Source organism: Enoplosus armatus, chromosome 19 (genome assembly GCF_043641665.1).
Source record: "Enoplosus armatus isolate fEnoArm2 chromosome 19, fEnoArm2.hap1, whole genome shotgun sequence".
NCBI classification, from domain to species: Eukaryota; Metazoa; Chordata; class Actinopteri; order Centrarchiformes; family Enoplosidae; genus Enoplosus; species Enoplosus armatus.
Genome location: NC_092198.1, coordinates 12,152,308 through 12,174,732, shown reverse-complemented (window position 1 = coordinate 12,174,732; position 22,425 = coordinate 12,152,308). Strand labels below are relative to the sequence as shown.

Sequence of the window (22,425 nt, the reverse complement as noted above, 5' to 3'; positions counted from 1 at the left end):
CACAAATTACAGACTGCTATTGAGGGAGGTTTATTATCAAAATATGCATCATATGAATTGCACATGCCAGCTGTGTATACATATATTACTTGGCTCCACATTAACACTAATACACACCTTTGAAGCGCCTCTCTGTAAGCATCCATCTGCTGTTTGACTTCTGTGTTTCTCAGCTGCATTGCCTCAACTTTTTCTCTAGGTTCACTCATCACTCCTGCCTCCATAAAATCCTCCAGCAAAGGATCCAATGTCCTCAGCTCCTCGAAACCAGCTGTGAAGTTCTTTTCCTGGGCTGAAATTTTCTGCATGTAGAGCACACAATCTGTCTGGTTCTCCAGCTCCACCCCCGAGCTGGCCCTCTGGAGCACAGCCGCAGCAGAGTCCAGCCATGTCTGCATGGACTGCAGAGATAAGTGGTGCCTCTGGACCAGGGAAAGAGCTTGATCCACAGCCAGCTAGAATATGCAGACGGTGATTTCATTAACTTCAGTTTTTACTTCTTTCTACATGAATTTCTTCACACAAATGAAGCTAGATATGCATGCCTAAATCCTTACAACAAGCATGGTCCTGCCAGCAAAAAATATTTATGTACACTATATCTGCAGATGTGTAAATATGTCCTGTTCCAGAGCTCTACTTCAACGATATGGTATTCAAATACATTAAATCCCCACAACAGTTATAAATTAATAATAGCATAAGTACAGCTTCCCCAAGCCTATTAATAGTAGATTCCTGACAGTAATTTCCGTTCAGTTTTGATCAAATTTGTATCAATTAGAAAAATAAAGGGATATAAAATGACCCTATGATTGTAATTTCTGGATAAAATGTACACATACCTCATTTTTGCTAATTCCTTGTTGAACTTCAGCTCCCAGCTTTGACAGCTCCTGTAGTCTCTCTGCTATGTGGGCGGGAACTGTTTCTTTTCTACTACAATACCTTTGCTTTTCTCTGCTACTCAAAGCATCTCCTATCCTAAATCTACTTTTCACTTCTTCATCCACAATCTTTAGTTTGCGCATTTCCTCATATACCCTCTCAGTTTTGACTGCTGAAAGGGTCAGCGGCTCTTGCAATTTGTCCTTGATAGTCCTCAGCCAGTCCAACATTTTCTCAGTCTCTTTTGTGAAATCTTCATTCTTTGTGACCTTCGTTTCACTTTCTTCAACAAAACATTTTACTTCAAACCGTAAAGACTGTAATGCTTCAAGCTGCAGTGTAGTTTCCTGAAAAGCAGCGGGATCAAACTTCAGACCAAGGCCTTTAGTTTGTTGGTTACATTCTTCAGCCCGGGAGCTCACACAATCCAGACTTTCAAGCAGCGAATAAAGACTTGTGATTTTATCCACTGCACCAAGTTCTGTGTCTGACTTAAGTCTGACCAGCTTCTCTTTCACAGACTTAAACTCTGACTCCAACTTGGAGGATACTCTGTTGTGTTCAACTAGTGATTTAAAGCACTCATCTAAGTGTTCAATTTTCTGATCATTTATCCTTTTCAGTCTGTTGTGGAGGCTGACCAGCTGCTGTGTCTCTTCAGCTCTGCATTGCTGACCTCTACTGAGAAACCCCTCATTTTTACCATGCAATTCTCTCACAGCTGGGCTAATATGGAATAAACTTTCATTAATATTTCTGTGTTCATTAATTAGATGAACAAATTCCTCATCTCTAATACTGATAGTCTGCTTCTCCAGATTGTCAAACTGCTCCTGAAGCTCCTCCAGTGCATTACGAGTAATATCAAAGAAAGTGCTGAACTCTTTTTGCTCTAAGATTATTTGCTGGACTCTGTCTTTTTTCTCTTTGGCTAGAGCTAGGATGGTGTTGTACTGCTGAGGCAGAGCATTGAGCCTCTCATCTAGATAGCAATGATCAATCTCGTTCAGAGTAGGAAGGATCTCCTGGCCTATTCTTTGGACAATAAGAAGAAGGTTCTCGTACTCTGAAGCTTGTTCAAGGACATTCTGAAATTTAGACAGTTGTGGTTGCAACTCTGAGTTATCAATGTTGCTTAAATTGATTTCAGGAAAGGTGATGGCATCTGCTCGTCTCAACCAGTGGCAAGTCTTATCCAGGTCAACCTGAAAGTACTTCCTGGAGGTCAGGGCTTTCTCTAAGTCTGCGAGATGCTGAGTGGTCCTCTGGAGGGCGGTTTCAAACGCGGTCTGTAGCTTCTCAAGTCTTGCCAGGGTTTCTGCTCTCTCTTTGTCAGTGGCATCTCTTTCTAGCTCTCGGCCTTGTACCCAGAGAGATGCCAGCTCTCTCTGGTATGCTCGTAAACCACTCTGGACGCCCCGACAAGCAGCAACCTGTTTGGCTAGGTCCTCAGGGAGAAGCGCTATGTGGTCATCTATTAAAGCCTTCCTCTCCTGTTGCTGAACCCAAGACTGTGCTCTCCCCAGGCCTTGAAGGAACTGTGTCCTCTCTGTGAAGGCCTAGAGAGGAAGAATTAAACATTACAAATTATTTACAGAGTTTTAAAAGCTTGAAAAAGACATAGCATATTTTTCTGGCAACACAAAATCTAATCAGTAACAACGTGGAGTTATTTGTTATTTGTTTTTTGGACTACCTGGTTTCTTGTTTTCAACAGATCAGGAGAAAGTCAGGTCCTTTGGGACATAATTAAAATTTTACTTGCATCCAATACAAAATCCAGCTGATTACCTTACTGAGGTACTTCCTCCTTTGGGCCACTCGAGCCCCCAGAGCCTCCACCTCAGTCTGGGCTTGTTCAACAAGCTCCTGTAGGTATCTCTTCTCACTCAGCCCCAGTCTGGAAGCCACAGCCTGGGCCTCGCTCACTGCCTGACCCAGCAGCTGCTGACGGGCCTCCTGTTCTACACAAACACTCAGGTGGTCGAACAGGAAACTCTGGGCCAGATCGGGCGGTGGGCTGGTCTTCAGTGCAGAGGTAAGAGCAGGCCGCTGCTCCTCCACCCACTCCCGGGCATCCCTCAGTTGGCTTTCAACCCGGGCAAGATCCTCTAGTGTCTGTGCGGAGTCCTGGATCTTCAGTTGAATAAGGGTTTCAAGCTGGGCCCAGCGCTCCTCCAGATGACCCACCTAGTGAGAGGCAGAACACTGTATAAAACTGTACTTGAACACATTGTTATAAGTCTCCAATCATCTTAAGAAGCAGCTGAAGAACTACGAAAATGGAGCTCCACCTGTTGTTTGACCAGCTCCTTGTCGAGCAGGCTCAGTCGAGACAGGATAGCTTGTCTCTGGTCTCTGAGGTCTTCTAGAGTTGCTCTCTGCTCCTCTAGGTCACTGGAAAGCTTCCTCAAAGCCTCTAGATGCTCACTTGTACTCTCTGTGTCAGCCCTATGTACACACAGGCAGGGGTTGAGGGATATCTGATCTATAGAGTAGTGTATTAATAAAGATATACAGAAATAGTCTTCGCTAAGATAAAGAGAAAGTAAATGCTGTATAAAGTCTTGCCAATAGATTAATACATCCCCTTGAAAATTAATGTACAGTATGTTTAAAACTCTACAGAAAAAAGAGAAACACCACAGCCTCCATAGAAGAGCTTGATACCTGGCGAGGTAGTCCCATTCCCTGGATACTTGGTGGAAGAGTTCCTCCACTGCAACAACAATCTCCTGGTACTCCCCACTTCGCTGCATGTCCTCCCCCCGCTGGGCCTCCAGTTCTTCTGCCTGCTGGCCCAGGTCCACCCAACTTCTCCTCAGTCTCCTTATCTCCTCCAGGGCAGGAGAGACCTGTCCATCTGTCAGCCTACCAATGGCTTCATTCAAATGGGTTACGTCGGACTGTCTCTCCCTAATCTGCTGAAGGAATTCCTGCAGGAAAGATAGCGGATATTCACACTGAAGTTGAGTTTGAGTTGATTTACTTGATGAGTCTAAAATTTTGTCTAAGCAGTGACATGTACAATTTTATTTTACAACAGATAGTGTAGAATAAACCTGTAAAATAATAAAATCATTTATCATCAGCATACAAACCAAACACAGACCTGTGCTTTGTCCAGCTGGTTCTGTGCAATCTTGGGCTCCAGCTCTGCAGGTCTCCTGATGAGGTTCTGAAGTTGCTGCTCTGTCTCTCTCAGCTGGACCTCCAGATCTGCCTTCTGCTCCTCAGCGTCCCTCCAGCTATCTGCTACCTCCTCACAAAGCAGCATACGCTCCTCAATCTAGACACAAAAACACAATGGAATCAATTCATGATGATGAAGTATTTAGTCAAACAAAGTATTTAATTCTAAAAGCTGAACAGATGACAACTACAGCTGCAAACATTCATCCTGAAATGGTTTATCTTTTGTTTAAATGTGTGTTAAAGCTGACTGACCTGCAGTTTAACCTGCTGGATAGCTGCTGCGGCCTCCCTGACCCTCAGTTCGGACAGGTCACATGCTGAGCACACAAGCTGGAGGTAAGTGCTGGCTTGTTCCTGGAGCGCCCGCTCCTGCTTCACCTGCCAAAAAAATGTTTGTTAATGGTCCTATGGTTTTATTGACTGATCATATCATCCCTTCAGGACAATCTGCAAAACTACATGCCTGCATTTCGGTCCCCATCCAAAAACATGAAAATCAAGCAAACTTTCCTTGAGATTGCTATATGGCAGCCATGTATATGACTACAATTAACGATACTTTTAAAAGAAATCGAAGCAAGCCAATCAGTTATGATATCCACTAAATCCTTGTAAAATACCAAACTCTTTGTTAAGGAATGGGTAGTGGCTTGCTGACCTGCTGTAGCGCCTCCTCCAGGCTGAGCGGAGGATGTGCAGGAGGCTCTGGTTCCTGTGAGACAGATGTCAACCAGGTCTGGCACTGCTGCAGTGTGTCTTGGAGACTCACATGTCTCTGTAACTCATGGTCCAGACTCTGATAGACCTGTAAGACACAGATAGATACATTTCAGTGCTATATGTCTGGATTGAATACTTATACTTCCATATAGTAAACCCATCAGGAAATCAAGCCACAAATGATATTGAAAACACTTTCAATAAAGGGAAAAAAATGTTAATACTATAGCTAGGGACTGCTGAACTGCATAGCTTTGAAGCCAGAATAGCATGGCCAAACACAAAGACACGTTAAATGATAAAACCCGAACAAGTAGGCAGTTATGCAGTGTTGTATTTGACAGGTGTTGAATGTGGAGGCGTCCATGCCCTCCAGGGGAGAGCGAAACAGCAAGGTCTGATTGACAGTGTTAATATGAGAGCCCCAAAAGAGGGAAGGAAGGGGGGCATGTGCTGGCAAACTGCCCAGTGTATTTGGCAAAGGCTAGAAGGTTGGCATGGTGGCAAGTGGCAGGCAGGATATTAGAGCTGTGTTGTGCTGGGACACAGTTGGCAGCCATCGTAATACTGGAGGCGCAGTTGTAGGGAAGCCAGCAGCGTAGTGGTAAAGTGTGGCTGGATCACACAATGCCAGATTGGATGTGCGAGTGCTGGTGGAGGTGGTGTCTTGGGAGGTGAGCTATGATGACAGAGTAGAGGTTGCCAAAATGACAGAGTGGGGCTGGATTAGAGGGCCCGCCAGATCTACTGAATAGTGGCGTGTGACCATTTTTGGCTCAGGCATAAAAAAGTGGAGTTGACAGGGGATATGCAGAGATTAATACGGGGAGATTGAGTTAGTGATTTTGGCTGGTGGGGTCTGTCTGAGTATGGCTGCTGTTGAGCTCCACTTTGGCAGCCTTAATTGGTCGTGCCCTCTACACTGGCAGTGAAGGGCTGTCTTGAGAGACGGGTAGTGGGACGGGAAGTGTCAGAAGGGGTTAAGATTAAGTGGATGCCTAGGCTGTTGGAATATTAACAGCACTGATATGTAGAGTGTGTGTGTCGGTGCATATACAGTATGTGTGGTCACGTCTATGGATGCATGCGCAAATGTGCATGCATCCAGTGCAACAACATATCTTATATGTCTTTAATTATAAATGTGTAAGAACCATTTCACTACTTCAAATACATGTCTTTCTCAGCTTCCCATCCCTCCCTACTCCTCCTCTACAACCCCTCCCTCCCTCTTTCCATCTCCTCCTCCTCACTCACTCTCTGCGCTGTGCTACAGATGGCAGAGTAGCTGTCTCTGGTGCCTTGCTGGTGAGCCTGGACCTGCTGTCTCAGCCTGCTCTGCACACGGTCACTGCAGCCTTGTACCAGGTGGGCTCCTCGCTCCTTCAGGCCTGCCAAGCGATCCTCAAAGCCCGCGATTTCCTCCATGATGGCCTGTGGAGGACAAAGTAACAAGTAGGATCATGCTAGAAAGAGTCTCCAGTGGAGACGCATTACAGACCGAGTCTGTCCACTCGTCAATGACACAGGAGGTCAGAGCAGACTGATACCACACAGTGAGGTCTCATGGTATTAGACAGGCCTGACTGGACAAACTTTGAAGATTGAAAGAAGGAGACAAGAGAATTGGCAAAGGGCAACCGCTTTGTAAATTAGACTCAGCCCCTTTGCTTAACTAAATACAAATTCTGTTATAGATTTGGACTGAAAGTACTGAGAGAAAACATTTCTTGCTGAAACTCAAGAGTTTTGCTATCTTTACATTATTAATACATCATCATTTTATCACAAAGAATTTCACGTCCACCAAAGCTGAAGAAAATAAATGGCTCTTCTCGGACAAGAACCAACTGAAATTGAACTTTTCTTGCAAAAAATATAAATGTGCACACACATGTAATAACAGTCATACTCTATCATTATGGATTAAACTGTTATGCTAACCAACATAACCTTTCAACAAATGTATTGTGTCCCACAATAATTCATTAACCCTCAGTTACTGTGTGTGTAACTTATGTCACTCTTACATGACAAAATCCCATTAAGAGCAAAACAAACACTAAGTCAGCAGTTAAGTCAGCAGCAGAACTGATAATAATGATTAATAACTTGTAATGTTAATTGAGCAAAACAGTAATCATAGCATCCAAGAGCTGAAGATACATCTGAACAAAGGTTAGGTTTTACTAGATGTAAGAGGTGTTTTATCATTATAATAACACAAACAATTGGATAACACTTTGAATCTGACAGGTCAGCAAATACCAAGTAGCTTAAGTCTGAATATTTGGAATTTCCTTGAGGATCAAAGTAGGCACAAGTGAGCACTTTTGCTCTCTAAACAAGGCTCACTGATTGCTAACTCAGCAAACAACAGCAAAAAAATCAAGTGATTGTTCACCTTGTGCCTGGCCAGCTGTTGAGTGGCTGCCTCCAGGCTGCCACCCACAGTGGGATCAGGAGTCACCATCCTGCTGGACATCTGGAGCAGCCAGCGCTCCACTTCCTGGAGTTCGTTGTGGTAAGCTTCCTGTTCCTTCACCTGGCCTTCCAGATTCTCCACATGGGCCTGGACCACATTAACACACCATCACAACAACCTTCCTGACACAGAGTTGCATGCCCTTTATCTATTATCCTTCTTAAACCTGTCTTATCTGTATAATTAAAGAGTTACATGTAATCAATAGATGAAATTGTTATGGGATCATATCCTTTTCCTCGATTCATCTGCTAGGTCTCCTGCATGGAAAGAGCATTTTCCTCTCTGTACATCATAATTGCTGTTATCTGAGCACAGGTTCTCACCATGGCAGTATTACAGAGTTCAGTGTAGTCCTTTTTCAGTCTGTTCATTTTGTCTCTGATGGATGGGTAATGGACAGAGGCCAGCAGAGCGTCTCCTTTCTCCACCACTGACCTGATGGATCCATCATGGGACTGAACCATCTGCAACAGAGCCTGGGGACACAGACAGACAACGTCTATGTTTAGACAGGTGAGTATGTTATGTGGAGTTACAATTGTCGTATTAGATCATTGCTCAATATTAAAGGATTACACCAGTGTTTTTTTAGCCAATTTACGACCAATGGGTTCTATTATACTGTCAACTATTTTTCCAAAGCACATCATAAGCATTTATCAATATAAAAAGCAATGCTATACTTTGGAAAATGGTAAGCAGTTATGTAAAGTATATTTAATTTTGGAGCTAATGGACTAAGACATTCAAGGACACTCATGTGGTCCATTAAGTTAATATTCATTAAGGTTGTGCTGCCATTTGGACCCACCAAAGTGCAAAATTACTGAGTGCTGCATTAATGCAATGCTCTGTAGGACTTTATACTCATGATTTCAATTTAAATACAGTACAGTCAGATAGAAAAGACTGAGAAATGACATAGTTGGTGCTATACCTTATACTTTGCCAGCAGTGCTCTCCGTTGGTACAGTTCAGCCTTGGGCTCCAACGGGGTGCTGAGCAAAGCCCTCGTCTCCACCAGCCACAGGGCCTGAGCTTTATACCGGTCCTGGAACTCCTTAGCTAGCAGTAACGCCCGCTGTAGAAAGCTGTGCTCCTGCCTCAGCCCACCTGCAAGCTCCTCCAGCTGGGCAAGACGAGCCTCTACCTCCCCTCCTAAACTCTCAGCTCCAGCCTCATTCAGGAAGCCTGCTGCCTGCTCTGCGCACTCTCTCAGTGATTTCAGGAAGCTGTGACCATGTTGGAGCTCCGACTGGAGAGTCTGGGTGAAAAAGAGAGCAGAAATACCACTCAGCATGGGCGCCGCTACAGTGTTATAACCACTACTTTATACTAAATGACCTTCAACCAGGGCATTTCATATGCTGCTGAGCTGAAGAAAAAATAGTTAAAGACTGCTTCTCTGAACTGGTGTACCAAAATTGTAGTATATGCTCTAGGATAAGAAATCCTACTATCATAGTTTCAATGACTTTGAGGTTAACATTCAAGCTCAGCATCCCTGATTTCTTTGTCCTTCACCTCCAGGGTTGCCCCAGTCACCCAGACCAGCCTGGCAGTGTGTTTGAAAGGCTTTGAACCCATCAGGTAGGCTGACACCTGCATGGTGGGATGTGGAGAAGACTTGGAGGTCATGGTATGGAGAAACCACAGTGAATAATATGAAAGGAGGACCCAATTATAAGGACCCTTAACAGCCAGCAGTAGCTACAGGGGTTTCCAGGGCAACCACAACACACCACACACACAGACCTCTACTCGATGGGACGCCATCTAGCTTTCATCATCAGTCTATTATTGCTTGAGTAGAGAGTGGCTTCACACTGCAACAACCCAAGACCTCCAGCTACTGCTGTTAATAATATAATATAACAAGACCTGTGTCTGTATTCACACGTCCATGTTTGCTGCTTAATATGAAGCTCCAGGCATGTTCATCTTTCCAGTAACAATGCCGATGTCCCTGCCTTATGACCTTAATAGGAGACACTCAATATATCTCAATTCCCTACAATTCTGCGTGGTGAACGTGTGAGCTAAAACAAGGAAGTCTGCAGTAATTGCCACTTGCAGTAGATTTAGTTCCGCATCACTCATTATCTCCACTTCATATTAAAATATCTGCTCTCATCTCATACCTAACATTGAGTATCCTTCTTAGCAACACCACTGGTTGTCCACATTTTGAATTAAACTTGTTAAGACTGGCTAGTAAGCATTCCATAACACTTTGTTTTGTCTATGATAAATTGTGCACTTTAGATCCAAGACTATTTGACGAACCATTCAAACTTATGAACAATTCAGTGGTCTTGGCTTTACAGTTTGGTCTCACAATCTGTCTTTGGATGAAATTAGCCACTAATGGATGACTTAGTCTCATGTCATTGAATAATGCAAATGCTATGACATAGTAGTAGATAGTACAGTCTGGTGAACATTATATATGAGGTCCTGAACACAATGTGCCCTTTATGTTGTAAATTGTCTTGTACCATGTCAGCCCCAATTATCCATGTCAAGTGTCTTGTGTACCCGCTCTAAATGATGAGCACTAGTGATTCTGTTTCTTATTCTGCATCAGTTTTCAGGCTCCATTATCTACTGTGATACATCTACTGTGGCACTGACAACCACGTTCATCAGTTACATTATCTACTAACAGAGGTAAGACATTACTAAGGTGACCTTGTGAGCAGCAGTTAGTTCTGCTGTCATTGTCTGTCTGCTTTGGATGTATACTGCAGTAAAGTGCAGCAGCGTCATATTGTATACTGCACAGGCAGAAATCTTATTAAAACGGTTGAGCCAGAACTGTAAAATACTTAAATTTTTTGTTCTAGTGCCATTTGTAATGCCAAAAACATGTATTATTTCTGATAACAAATAAGTAATTTAAACATGGACCCGTTTACTTTTACCTTTTGGAGAGAAACCCTGACTGTGTGCATCAGAAAGCAGCAGGGACTTGGGGAAAAAATGCCCATGAACATTTATGAAATTAAAAATATGGAAAGGGAAGACGAGGGGGGCTTAATTAGGAGACGGAGGAACACTTTTCTTTTTTGCATTTTTTTGCATTTTGCCCTGTATACAATTTTAGCAGGAGTCAGTGAGTCGAGGATGCTTTTTAGAGCATTCTAAGGGAGAAACTACTGTAACAAAAAAACAATATCATCATATCATATCATATAAAACTTGTATCTTTTAAGGAATTTAATGATTTAAAATATACAAATCTACCAAAACTGCCCAGTCAAGGGGACAAATGATGCCTTCTGAAAACATTTGTATGTCTTACCATGGTACATTATCACAATACTCTCTTTTCTTAGTGCAGTTACAGCACATTTCAAGCCAACACTACTGTATGCTTTTATAGTTACAACTCAGTATCAAATGAAGTCTAAATCCAACTAATGGCCCTTGACACAGCTATTGACTACTGGTCTTTGTGTCAAGGTAATCATCACAGCTCACTGAAAAGCCCTGTAGCTCTCACTACAGGAGAATGAGTAAGTGATGGAGCACTTGTGTGTTATCTGCAGTGCTGGAAGGACACATGTGGTGACAGCATGTCTTCAGTCCCTATGCAGAGACAGAGCATCGATCCCAGACAGGGATTACTGCAAAGCCCACACCAGATGATGTATTGTTAATGTCTATGTGTGTGTCTGTAAATGCGTTTCTGGATATGCGTGTGAGGAAGACAAAGAGAAATGAGATGTAGTGATACATAAAGAAAGGCAGTGTGAAATCACAGAGGATTCATAGGTTTGAGAGTTTGCTGCAGCTTGTTAGTTAGTAGTTTGGATGGGTTTTGTGATTTGAAATGAGTGAGACAAGTGTGTGTGTGTGTGTGTGTGTGTGTGTGTGTGTGAGTGTGTGATGTGAAGCGGTAAGGGCGCTGCATCAATTACAGTGTCTGTGCCAGCAGGCTCCTGACACCGGCGCTTCTTCATCCTCTGCTTCACAGTGGGAGGTCTCTCCCTGCTACCGTGCTTCCTCTAAAGCGGCACCCGCTTTGTCTTCATAAAGAGCCGATCGATACACACATACTCATCCAATCCTTTACACATTCGATATGATCTGTGCCAAGCAAACGATAGTGTTGATTTTCTTTTTGTTGCAGTCTGAGGATGTTTGAGCTAGGCTACTTCCCTCCAATGCCCATTTGACAAACAGAGCACAAAGAGAAACTGTTACAATTATGCCACTAAAGTTATTTTATTTTAGTTAAGACCAATATCCAAATATTATGGGTACACTGAATGCTTTGCAAGCTTTACAGGTAATTCATGAATATTTTACTGGCCACGCATGCTGTAGCAGCCAAAGAAATCTGTACACTTGATGTTACTAACAGGCACCGTATGTTGCTTGGCAGAAAATGAGATTGCACAAGGACATTTTTGCAGGCTTGGATATTGGACTCATGAGTTTATGCTCAAATTCTCCATTACAAACTGAAGTCTTGCTAACTCATCAGTTTGCCATGGTAATACCCAATGTCTGTGCTGATTTATTGCAACCTGTTCAGGGAGGTGTATTAAACGCCACACTGCACCTTGTATCCAAATGCATCACTGACAAATGGAGGTTCAGCGCTGTGACCATCTAACCACACAAGAAAATACGGTACAGATTTAGGTAAATAGATCAATACCTCTAGTTTTTTCATTTTCTTCTCCATGGCGACCCGGTCCAGAGGTTCAGAACTGTCAGTTAACGCTGTGAAGCTTTTCTGAGTGGAGCTGAGCCAGTCAGTAAAGGACATGCAAAGGTTCTCAGCCTCTTGGATGCTCTTCAGCTCCTCCTGAAGCTGCTTGATGGTGTCCTGAAAAAAAATGTTGTAAATGATCTATTGTAAATAAAATGTGTAAAGAACATCAAATTTGAGGGCAGGTTTTGTTTATGTGGTCATATTGACAGTAGGTCACATGACTGAATATCTACAGTGTATCTGATATTTGATTGAAAGCCGATATTGGCCCAATATATTAAGCTTTTTTATCTTAAGTTAGCAATTAAGTAGATAATAGTGCCACCCTATCATATTGATATCATATTTGATAGCATGAACAAAAGGTTAATAACCTCACTTCAACAACTGCTGCCTTTTTGTTTCAGAGGTTAGAATTGTTAGTAAGACTTTGACTGTATTTGGTCAGGGGAAAATTCAGGAAACATGGTCTGTATCTCTTTCTTTTAAGGTTGAGATGTGCCTCAGCAGTCTTACCTTGGCCACCAAGGACCAAAAGCTCTCTGATCAACCATCAAAACAGAAAATATCACTTTCCCCCCTCCTCATTCATCTTCAGAATGTCAATAGCTTCACTTCAAGGTGGAGAGGGGTTTTATGTTTTTGACGCATTATCCACTTGACTGAGATTTTGAGTCAGAAACACCATGAGGAAGGAGAGGGTTTCTTGCGGGTTTGACACATTATTCACTCAACTTGCAATCCTGTGGTGAGAAGGCCAATTAGCTGATAGTGCTGAGTGCACACCTTTTCTGACTAGACAGAGGTAACAGCTTCCCACCTCAAGCCCATATGGCCCCCACTTCACGCAGTATAATTATAGGCATCAATAGTATGAGAGGGATGTTATGTGTCTGCATACATATGTATTGGCATGACTGTAAATATATGCATGCTTGGGTCAATTTTGAGAGGGGAAGGAAGGGGTGTGGGTATAACAGAGACAAAGAAACAAAATGAGGGGCAGACACACACACACACACACACTCAGTAGTGTTAGTGAATGTGTAAAAATCAATGTAGTGCAGGCAAAGCTTTTCCACTCCTGGTGCCGGGTGTGAGATTGCCTTCTGTAGCGTTTAATTACAGCTTTAGCCCCAGACCAGAGGAGCCCCATTGATTTTCCTTTAGTCCCCCCCAGAGGAGCAGACAAATAGAGAGGCTGGATCTGAGTATACAGAGCAACACAGGCTGAGCTCACAGGCATAACTCTCAAAGCTACTTCAATGGGGTGTAACAGAAACAAAGTCCAAACTCTCACTGGAGCAAATTCCATGGTGAGAGAGCATAACCATGTGTGAGAAACCCACTGTGGGCAAAGACCCCAACGGCAACGCACACAATTTCAAGTTTACTTTATCCATCATTGAGACGAGTGATTGTACCTTTGCCCAGCCCATTAAGGCTTTATGTTTTGCTATTTCTAACTCATGATGACAGGAAGATATTTTCCAGGAAAATCTTCTGGTGGGCAGGAAATTAAGTATTGTATGTGTCAAAAAGAAGAAGAACTGGGTTGTTAGCATATAATAGATGGCTGAACAGATAATGAAAAGACTGTTATCTATAGAAACTTCTAAGGAAAAAGATATGCCACATCTGGCTACACTGTTTAATAGCCATATGATCTCTGAAAATGCGGGACAGCTGTTTGTTTCATATAGATAGTATGGGCTAAAACTCACACCAGAATATAAAGAAATATGGGAATAATTCCTTACAATTTTGGATCTTTCTCTAAACCAACACACATACGGACAGATTGATTACATTACATTGATACATTATATCCATCTGAACTGATGCTTGCTGTAAATAACAAACATAACAACATATTTTCTGTTTTTAAAAAGTGGAAACTCAACAGCATAAAGATATAATATATGCATCATCACAGCAGACAGAAGAGAGTGCCTCACCTGTATGTTGAGCAGCAGGGAATGGTAGCGGGCAGTGAGCTGGGTGGCAGTAACGCTGACACGACTACTGATGTAGGTTTCCTCCAGAACCTGCTGGGCCAGAGAGGAGAGGCCATCGACTTCTCCCTGCCGTGCAAGCACTGCCTCAAGACACCCCTGTTCAGAAGGGACACATATAAATCTAGTTAAATACAGTCAAAAATACTCATGATTTAATTGTAAATTATGTTTTTTTATCAAATAAAAAGGGGCAAACATGGGTGAAAAGGAAAACAAGAAATAACAGATCACATCTCAAACAAGATATGGGGCCAAGGGGTCTGTAGCTCTGTGTGTGTGTGTGTGTGTGTGTGTGTGTGTGTGTCCCTCTAAATGTAGGGAAGGAAAATACTGAGACTGTCTGACATCCTGACACTGGCAGGAAGCGTGCTCCAAAGGGAGGAGACCCAGTAGGGAAATATTTTGTCCCCTGTGTGTGAGCAGAGTGTATGCCTAAGCAAGAGAAGTGATGTATTGTAGTGCAAGGCCTGGGGACGCTTCATAACTTTCATTTTGAAAGGTAAAAACTTATTTTTGGCTTGGATATTGTTGTGGCTGAGTTTTGAGTGAATATATTTGTGCATTGTTTTGGGAACAAGGATTTTTGACAGGATTCATTTAAACCTCTTTTAAAGGATTAATTTAGCTCTTTGTGACTTGTGGTCGAAAATGATTATTGACAAAATGTGAGCTGCTTGTTATTCTTGTTGTTGTCCAAAACTATTGAATTAAAATAGCTGTGTGGTCTATAGTATAGCCAGGTGTGTGTTATTGAGGTGTAAGCAGAAAAGCAGTGAAAATAAGACTTCAAAGTTAACATGAAAATGTAAACAGTATTACTTTGTCACAGTGCATGGCTGTTTACCATATGGCTTTGGCTTGCCTTAAACCACTGACAGACAAAATATTAAGCGCACATATCTTATATGGACCTGAAAGCTCTTTAGCAAAAACTCTGTCGCTCACTGACCTGCAGTTTCTTCAGCTGAGTCTCCTTGGTGGCTCTGTCTGACCTCCGATGACATCTGATGCTTGCCACCTTCTCCATCTCCTCCAGCCACTGAGCCAGGCTCAGAAACCTTTGGCCCATCTGCCTCAGTCTGGCCAGTGTGGAGCTCAGCTGGGTCTGCGTCTCCTCCAGACGGCCCTGGTAGGCCCCCCACTCTCGCTGAGCGGTGTCCAGCGCTCGGTCCTCGATCTGAGGTATACCCCAGGGGATTACTCCCTCTCTGTTGGTCAGCACAGAGGAGAGCAAAGACTGGCCATTTGAGCAGCGTTCCTGCAGGAGCTATAAGGGAAATAAAAAGGAAAGAACAAAGAAATAGTGTGATTGAAGAGTTTGAAGTTACCAAAGGTCCAGGGTGTCCAAGGCCTTGTTAGAAAATTTGGTTGAGCCAGGTGTGATGACCGTCATCACACCTGGCTCAAGGCTGAAACCAAATTTGTGTGTGTAAGAGAGCTCACTGATACTAGGAAACTTTCCCTTACATTTGTACACTCCCTGTTCATGACAATTACATTATGCACAACACCCCACAGTATTAATACCTGTAGCTGTTGCAGTGTCTTCTCTAGAGTATCCACGTTTCCCTCTGGATGGGACAACGAGGCCAGAGTGGCCTGTTCCTGCTCCAGCCAGTCTTCAAACACATGTAACCCCCTTTGATATTCCTGGTGGACCAGCACCAGCCCTTTGGCCTTACCGACTGCATTCTGCAAAACAACAGGTTGGAGACATTACTGGAAAGAAGGGGTGTATCCATTCAATCTCACAGGAGCAGTGGGCAGTGGAATTTTGTTATCAAAAAGGTCTATTGGTCATTTTGATGATTAAAAACTTACACAACCTCAAGGTGTTTGTAAAGCATGATGGCATGATGTTATAACAAAATTGCCTGACTACTGACTTCAATTCTGTTAACATAAAATGTGAGCAGCAAAAATAATGTACTCTGAAGCTGTACATAATGTCTTTGTCTTTAAATCAAGAAAGTGAAACATGTAATGAATTTAAAATGATTATTAGAGAAGTTACAAAAATGTTCAACATACAGGTCACGCTCTCTTATTAAACAACAGTTTTCAGTATTCAGAGAGATATTCTCAAAACAATCATTTATTATTCAAATGCCTGCAGAGGAAAAAATGAAACCGTATGTTGTTTGTAGTGTAAGTACCTTGGCCTTTTCTTTGAGGGTGTTGTATCTACACTGCAGCTGCTGCACCTCCTGCTGGGTAGTGTAGTGTTCAGCCATATTGGACCCCTTTGTGGCAATGGTCTCCAGAGGACTGCTGTGACTCAGTACTTCTTCATAGAGAAGCTGAAATGATATAAGAACACATGCACACACTCAGTGTAGTAAATTGAACTCCACGGGAAGGCTCTGGGGTATAAATGTGTGTAACTGCATAAAGTAGGGCGTTCTATAAGAAAAGGTGATATCAAACATTTTGAAAGAAGACTGAAAAAAAGAAAAACTGGAAAAGCATGACAGCTGATTTGTAAAAAGTCTAAAAGTTCTCCTAAAAATAGCAGAGAAATAGCAATAAACAGGCAATATCGAGTTTAATCTAATTGTTTAATCTCAAACAAAATCGAGTCTGGCTTTTTAAGGTTAGCCATTTTTAGTGAGATGTGATACCTTGGTCTTTCCCAGGTTCGCGGTCTTGTCTCTCATCTCAGAGTACTGTCTGTCTGAGCAGCCAAGAGTTTCCTCAACCCGGTCCATCCACAGCACAAACTGACCCACGTCCTCCTGATAGCTGGTCCACTGCGACAAAGCGCCCTCCAGCTGACTGTTACATTGACATAATAATGTTAACACACAGGGAACAAACATAACACACACACGTGACGTACACATGCATTTAAATCTAATTAGCCACGTAACCTTTCAACCAACTGAAATCCCTCAAGTGAAACTAGACAGTTCCCAGTCCCATTTATCAACTGACTGACAGATTGATTGGTTTGTGATCACAACCTTTTACACTGAATAGAGGCAGAAAGCAAGGAGTCCCAGGAGTCTTTGAGGTCCTGGATCTGTTTGCGAATCACTGGGACCCCCTCAGCTGAAGTGTTCCTCTGGACTGCTTCTCCCCGTGTCAGAAGCATCTTCAGCTGGATCTCCCTCTCCTGACGAGCAGCCAGTAAGGCCTACAGAGGTGAAACAACAGACATAAAATAACTATCTGAAGTATGAAATCTTTTCCCTACTAATTCAACCCAGTCATAAAAAGCTAAGACTGGCAGTGAATTGTGAATTTTTTAAGTTAAGCTGCTATAAGACCTGATTTTCTCACTTCTGAGACAATGCTAGTTTCCTTAAATCACCGTAAATGTCCGCGACACTGGAGGAAATGTATTGCTTTTTTTGTGTCTAAAATAAACCAATAGCCTAATCTCTGAAAACTATGTTCCTTTAAGGGGCCCCACACCCGTCTTGTGCCTCCTTACTTCCAGCTGTAACATCCGGTCCTCTAACACGCCCTTGTCAGTGGTGGTGGAGATGCAGGTGTTGAGGACCCTCTGAGCTTCACACACCCAATCCTGGAGCTCTTTAAGGCCCTGAGAGAAGAGGCGGTGCTCCCCTACAATACGTTCAATCCTGGAGGCCTTATCCTTTAGAGACAAGAGCACAGCACTGTAAACACACTCTTCAATTCTTATAATGGTTCTTGAGAAACAGTGTAGCACTGAGTTGGGAATTAAGAACACAATTGTTTCCGGTGCACAACAACAGTGTCTTCATATATTTCTGTTTGTATTTGAAATTACAGTCTTGTTTTTTCCCCTCACAGACATCTCCAGAGACTTTCCCACCCCCACATTACAGCACAAACACAATGTAATTTATTGGCAGTCATCACTCGTACATCTTTAACATCTGTGTAACTGTAGAGTGGAGAAAGGCAGAGCGACAACAACAATCTACAAGTGGCAATTTTAAATTATTTCATCCCTGTTTCCATGTCTGGCAGGGAAGAAGACCTAAAAATAGCGCTCCACTGGCTAGCCGACAAAGAAAATAAATCTCATTCATCATTGTTGGGGCACTCTCATTTTCCTGAGGTAAGAGAATTGTGCTTTGCGGTCAGTGAAATGTTTTGTTCTACGCTCTATCAAATTAATCATAAGAGAGTGACCAATCTAATGAGAGCTTCAAAAAGGTCAGATTCTCAAGTACTGACACATTTCAGCTCTGGCATTTTAGAAGTGCTTCAGTGGATAAAAGGTAAGCTCCATAGCCATGGCCCTTTTTTATGTTGATGAGGCTGCAACTGCATGGACCTTTTGGAGGTGAAAGATAGATTGTTGTGCTCAGGTAAATTACTCTACATACTGAGACTTTCTTGGGGGGCAATATATTTACCCAAGGCAAGCTGATTACAGCAACCACGACTGATGTGCGACTGGGGAATAATGCATGACACAGCAAATAACAGAGAACAACAGTAAACAACACAGCTGGACACAAGGCTCCATAGTTTTTAGCTCAAACAGTACATGAATCAAGCAAGGCACATTTCAGCATGCTGCAGCATTTTTCAGGCAGAAGCACAGGTACAGTCAGGGGGCAAGAAAGGGGGGGGGGGGTCAGCGTGAGAGCAGTATTACCTTTGTTAAGTTGCTGAGGGCTAGGTACTGTGCTGACAGCTGGGATACACGGTGGACGAAGCCCTTGCCGGCTGCTTGTCCCTCCCAGAGATGATGAGCTCTTTCCCTGAGCCTGCCCAGCTCTGCCTCCCGACTGGACATTTCCTCCAGTACACACTGGGCCAGTATGAAGCAGGAGGAGGGGGAGATGGAGATGGAAATGGAGAAATAAAGATGAAGAAGCAATAGGATGGGGTAAGCACAGGTTGGGAGGGCAGGGTTAAAAGTGGCAGAACAAATGGAGCACATTGGAGAGGTGGTGTGTAAGCACCATAACATTTTGAGTCGAGGGGAAAATGAAACGACAAGAAATATGAAAGCGAAGACAGGAAAGGGGAGATGTGAGAGGCACAGAGGAGGGATATAAGGTTGGGTTAACATGTCACAAGAACAGACAGAGCAACAGGAACACATCAAAATACATAGATAAAGACAGGGGAAAGGAACATCATAAAAAACAGCATCAGCAGTATTTCTCTTGATGTTCATTTTTAAATAGAAATACGGTTACTCAGTTAGACACCACAGCACAGAACAGGGAGAGGAGACAAGCCTGATAAAATACTGCAAAGGCGGGGGTATATATGTGAAAAGGTAAAGAGGATTTTGCCAACACAGGTTCAGACACTGAAGCCTGCATGTATTGTATTGTACTTGAGGTGCTGGGGGAAGAAATGTAATTGCTTGCTGGGCCAGACAAAAGGCAACGAGGAGAAGTGCTACAGTGGGCGAGAGAGTAAATACAAAAATAGCAACAACGATAAGGGCAGAGCTTTGAGATGGGCTTGATATATTTTTTTCTCTTTTGTCAGTTTTATCTTTTAACGCTCCGTGCCTCTCTTCCTTTTTTGTCTCTGCCAGACATGGCGGGGGCTGTTATCGCATCCTGAAAAGGGCCTTTTAGCCACGCAGCGCTTCAGCTGTGACAGAAGGAGAATTAATTAGATTTCTGGACTTTTCCTCTGACTATTGTGTCAAGACGCTGTTCTATTTTGATCCACTGGTGCTCGACAAATGTAATTAGGTCCTTCTCTTTTACCAGTTGATTTGAGATTGTACTTTAGGGATGCATATCTGATGAAGAGCTACAACTATTTAGTGTCCTTGGAAAATCTACTTAATATTCAATTTATGGTGTAATGACAGGGTTTACTTGAGAGAAGAAAGGAAATGAGAAAACATCAGTAATAGCAGCTGAGAACTGTAAAAGGTGTGCTCTCAGTGTGACATAATGCAATTTTACAGAAAATTGAATAATCAAAGTAATTATTGGAGAAACTTAATTTTAGGAGAGCTGTGAGGAATAATGTGAGGGATCAGAAATCCGCTGGTTAAAGAACCCTCGACAGAGTAGAGTCAGGTGTAACTGTGTAAAGAGCTTGACTCTGGGCTCCACAATACCTGTAGTTTGGTGAGCTCCTGTTTCTTGGCTGGAAGGTCGTGTAGTCGAGCACTGCTTTCCTGAACTCTGATCTCTGTGCTGTTCAGCCAGTCCTGCAGAGGCTCAGCGCTGGCCTCAAACTCCGTCATCTGGGACTGCAGGTTCTGAAAATGCAACACTTAACTTGTCAAATACAACTAGAGAAGTTCTCATACAAACTGATAAAACTGCACAAATGGACACGACTCTGTGTATTAGATAAAATGAGCATTTTAATGCTAAAATTAAATTATTTATTCATTGTACTCTGGTGTCAGATCTCAGATGCATATCAAATCCATATCATGTCTCTCTATGTTTTTCCTCTGAAGTACTTGAGTACTACTCACAATAAATCAAATTAAACCAAATTATACCTTATACCATAAAACATCTGTATATAAACAGTGTTAATAAAGAAGTACACAACAGGAAAACACAAACATGGATATACTGTATACAAATACAAAGTCTGCATTCATTTAAACATCCAAATCGCACAGTTAACCTTTATTCTATATTTCTATTTCTTTCTGAGATCCAGATTTTCTTTTTCAGGGGACACCTTAGCCAAGAAAGCAGCATCAAACAAACAAAAGTAAATATTAACCAACCTTGAGTGCATCCTCCCTCATCTGCAGGCTATTCATCAGGCTCTTCCAGTCTTCTCTGGTGTTTGCCACCTTGGCCTTGATTCCCTCCACTCTGTCTTTGGACACCACGGCCATCAGCAGCTCCCCACTGGCTCTGACTGTACTCAGCCTGGCCTGGCCATGCTCCCTGTCACTCAAGAACTCCTTTGGGGATACACAGACAAAGACAAAGGAACTGTGACTATTTAACACAAACACACACACAAAGGGAGGAGGGTGTGAAAGTAAAATGGACTGAATGACAATCCCCAACTTCTTTTTGTCTCCCACTTCTGACTTCTGCAATGGCTGATGGGTAACTGAAATCAATAGGGCGATTCTCTTTTTTTACGGTGTCCCAGAATCTCACTTTACACTGTCAAAAGCAGCAATTAGACCGATTCATTAGTAATTCCATATGCGTGGGCAGAAGGAGGCATCTGAACCAGGGAGGCAATCACAGATAAGGAAAGTCAGTGAGCCTGAAATGTGTTGGTTTTTACATAGCTCCTCCGTACCCACCCGCAGAAAATGTACACACACACACACACACACCCCCTCCCTCAGAGCTGAGTCGATGACAGTAGCGCAGCAGGGACCACTCCACCATCTGTGCAGTCAGCACATCACTTACACACACTACAGCTTCAGCCTCCTCACACACACACATACATTTGGTACAGTACAGCTACACACGAGGATAGAAAGCCTGCGTCTTTCTCTGTCTCTCTTCGTCTTGGTGTCTCTTCATTTTCTCTCTCTCCCCTCTCTGTTCATTCATTGTCTTTTTCACACTTACTACCACTCTCCCCCTGCCAATGTAACTGTATACCACCAATTAAGCGTGACACAATGGATGCCCCCGCCCCTCCCACGCTGGCCCTCCTGGAGGTCAGCCATGTGGAAACATTGTTCCACATTCCTCACCAAGTCAATAATAAATAATACATGACCGCCTCTGTATTCCTCTCTCCTCCACCGCCATATACTCTATGACATTCCCTCTCATCCTCAAGGCTACACTAGAAACTTCTGAAGGAACACGCACAAAAACTCCTGCACAGCACTTCCCTTCTTTCCATGCTGTCGGAAAATGATTGTTCTTCTGACTCTGACCTGCCTCTTCATGTGACTTTTGATTAAATTAAATAACTTGGCTTCCACGTGTACTACCCGAACTGAATAAAAACCTGAATTTTGGAGTCAAATCAATTTCTCCATTTTATTAGTGCCGAAGTATCGTGTACTTACTATTTAAGCTCAGCTCAAAGCAATAATGTTAATTCCTTGGTGGTAACGTAGTGGTGGACATGGTCAGGTGTCTGAGAGGTAATTAACTGTCCGGCGCAGGGATGTGGGGACGTCTACCTTAACCAACAAGCACCCAACTCTTAGCCAGGACCCTGGGGTGCTCTAAAGAGGCTGCCAGACTGTTTTACCTGCCAGCTTCTCAGAGAAAGACACAGAGACTTCTCAGAAAGAGAGACACACAGATATTTTGAAGAGAAAGGCACAGAGACCCCGCTGTGGAGCTTTCTTTTATCCCTCTTGGCTATGTTCCCACTTTTAGCTTATCCAGCCTATAGCAGGTCCCACCACTCCAACAAGCCCACCAGAGGACGCTCAACAGTGGGCATGTTAATACAGACATCCCCTTGAGCAATCCTTCATTGAATATGGATTGATTCTTCAACTATTACAT

General features: G+C 43.0%; 1 protein-coding gene across 1 annotated transcript in view; it reads right to left on the bottom strand.

Moving 5' to 3' along the window:
• syne1a (spectrin repeat containing, nuclear envelope 1a) overlaps nucleotides 1-22,425 on the bottom strand; it is a 121,028-nt gene that overhangs the window by 46,921 nt on the left and 51,682 nt on the right. Inside the window, exons 54-76 of the mRNA XM_070926329.1 lie at nucleotides 20,706-20,888; nucleotides 20,073-20,216; nucleotides 18,633-18,788; nucleotides 17,472-17,636; nucleotides 16,999-17,171; nucleotides 16,657-16,810; nucleotides 16,192-16,335; nucleotides 15,563-15,727; nucleotides 14,985-15,302; nucleotides 13,976-14,131; nucleotides 11,961-12,131; nucleotides 8,229-8,555; nucleotides 7,615-7,767; nucleotides 7,208-7,375; nucleotides 6,061-6,237; nucleotides 4,742-4,888; nucleotides 4,336-4,461; nucleotides 4,001-4,177; nucleotides 3,559-3,824; nucleotides 3,183-3,339; nucleotides 2,680-3,078; nucleotides 846-2,447; nucleotides 118-455 (exon numbers count right to left, since the gene is read on the bottom strand). Of these exons, the coding sequence (XP_070782430.1) occupies nucleotides 118-455; nucleotides 846-2,447; nucleotides 2,680-3,078; nucleotides 3,183-3,339; nucleotides 3,559-3,824; nucleotides 4,001-4,177; nucleotides 4,336-4,461; nucleotides 4,742-4,888; nucleotides 6,061-6,237; nucleotides 7,208-7,375; nucleotides 7,615-7,767; nucleotides 8,229-8,555; nucleotides 11,961-12,131; nucleotides 13,976-14,131; nucleotides 14,985-15,302; nucleotides 15,563-15,727; nucleotides 16,192-16,335; nucleotides 16,657-16,810; nucleotides 16,999-17,171; nucleotides 17,472-17,636; nucleotides 18,633-18,788; nucleotides 20,073-20,216; nucleotides 20,706-20,888 (5,966 nt within the window). The remainder of the gene's footprint in view (nucleotides 1-117; nucleotides 456-845; nucleotides 2,448-2,679; nucleotides 3,079-3,182; nucleotides 3,340-3,558; nucleotides 3,825-4,000; nucleotides 4,178-4,335; nucleotides 4,462-4,741; nucleotides 4,889-6,060; nucleotides 6,238-7,207; nucleotides 7,376-7,614; nucleotides 7,768-8,228; nucleotides 8,556-11,960; nucleotides 12,132-13,975; nucleotides 14,132-14,984; nucleotides 15,303-15,562; nucleotides 15,728-16,191; nucleotides 16,336-16,656; nucleotides 16,811-16,998; nucleotides 17,172-17,471; nucleotides 17,637-18,632; nucleotides 18,789-20,072; nucleotides 20,217-20,705; nucleotides 20,889-22,425) is intronic.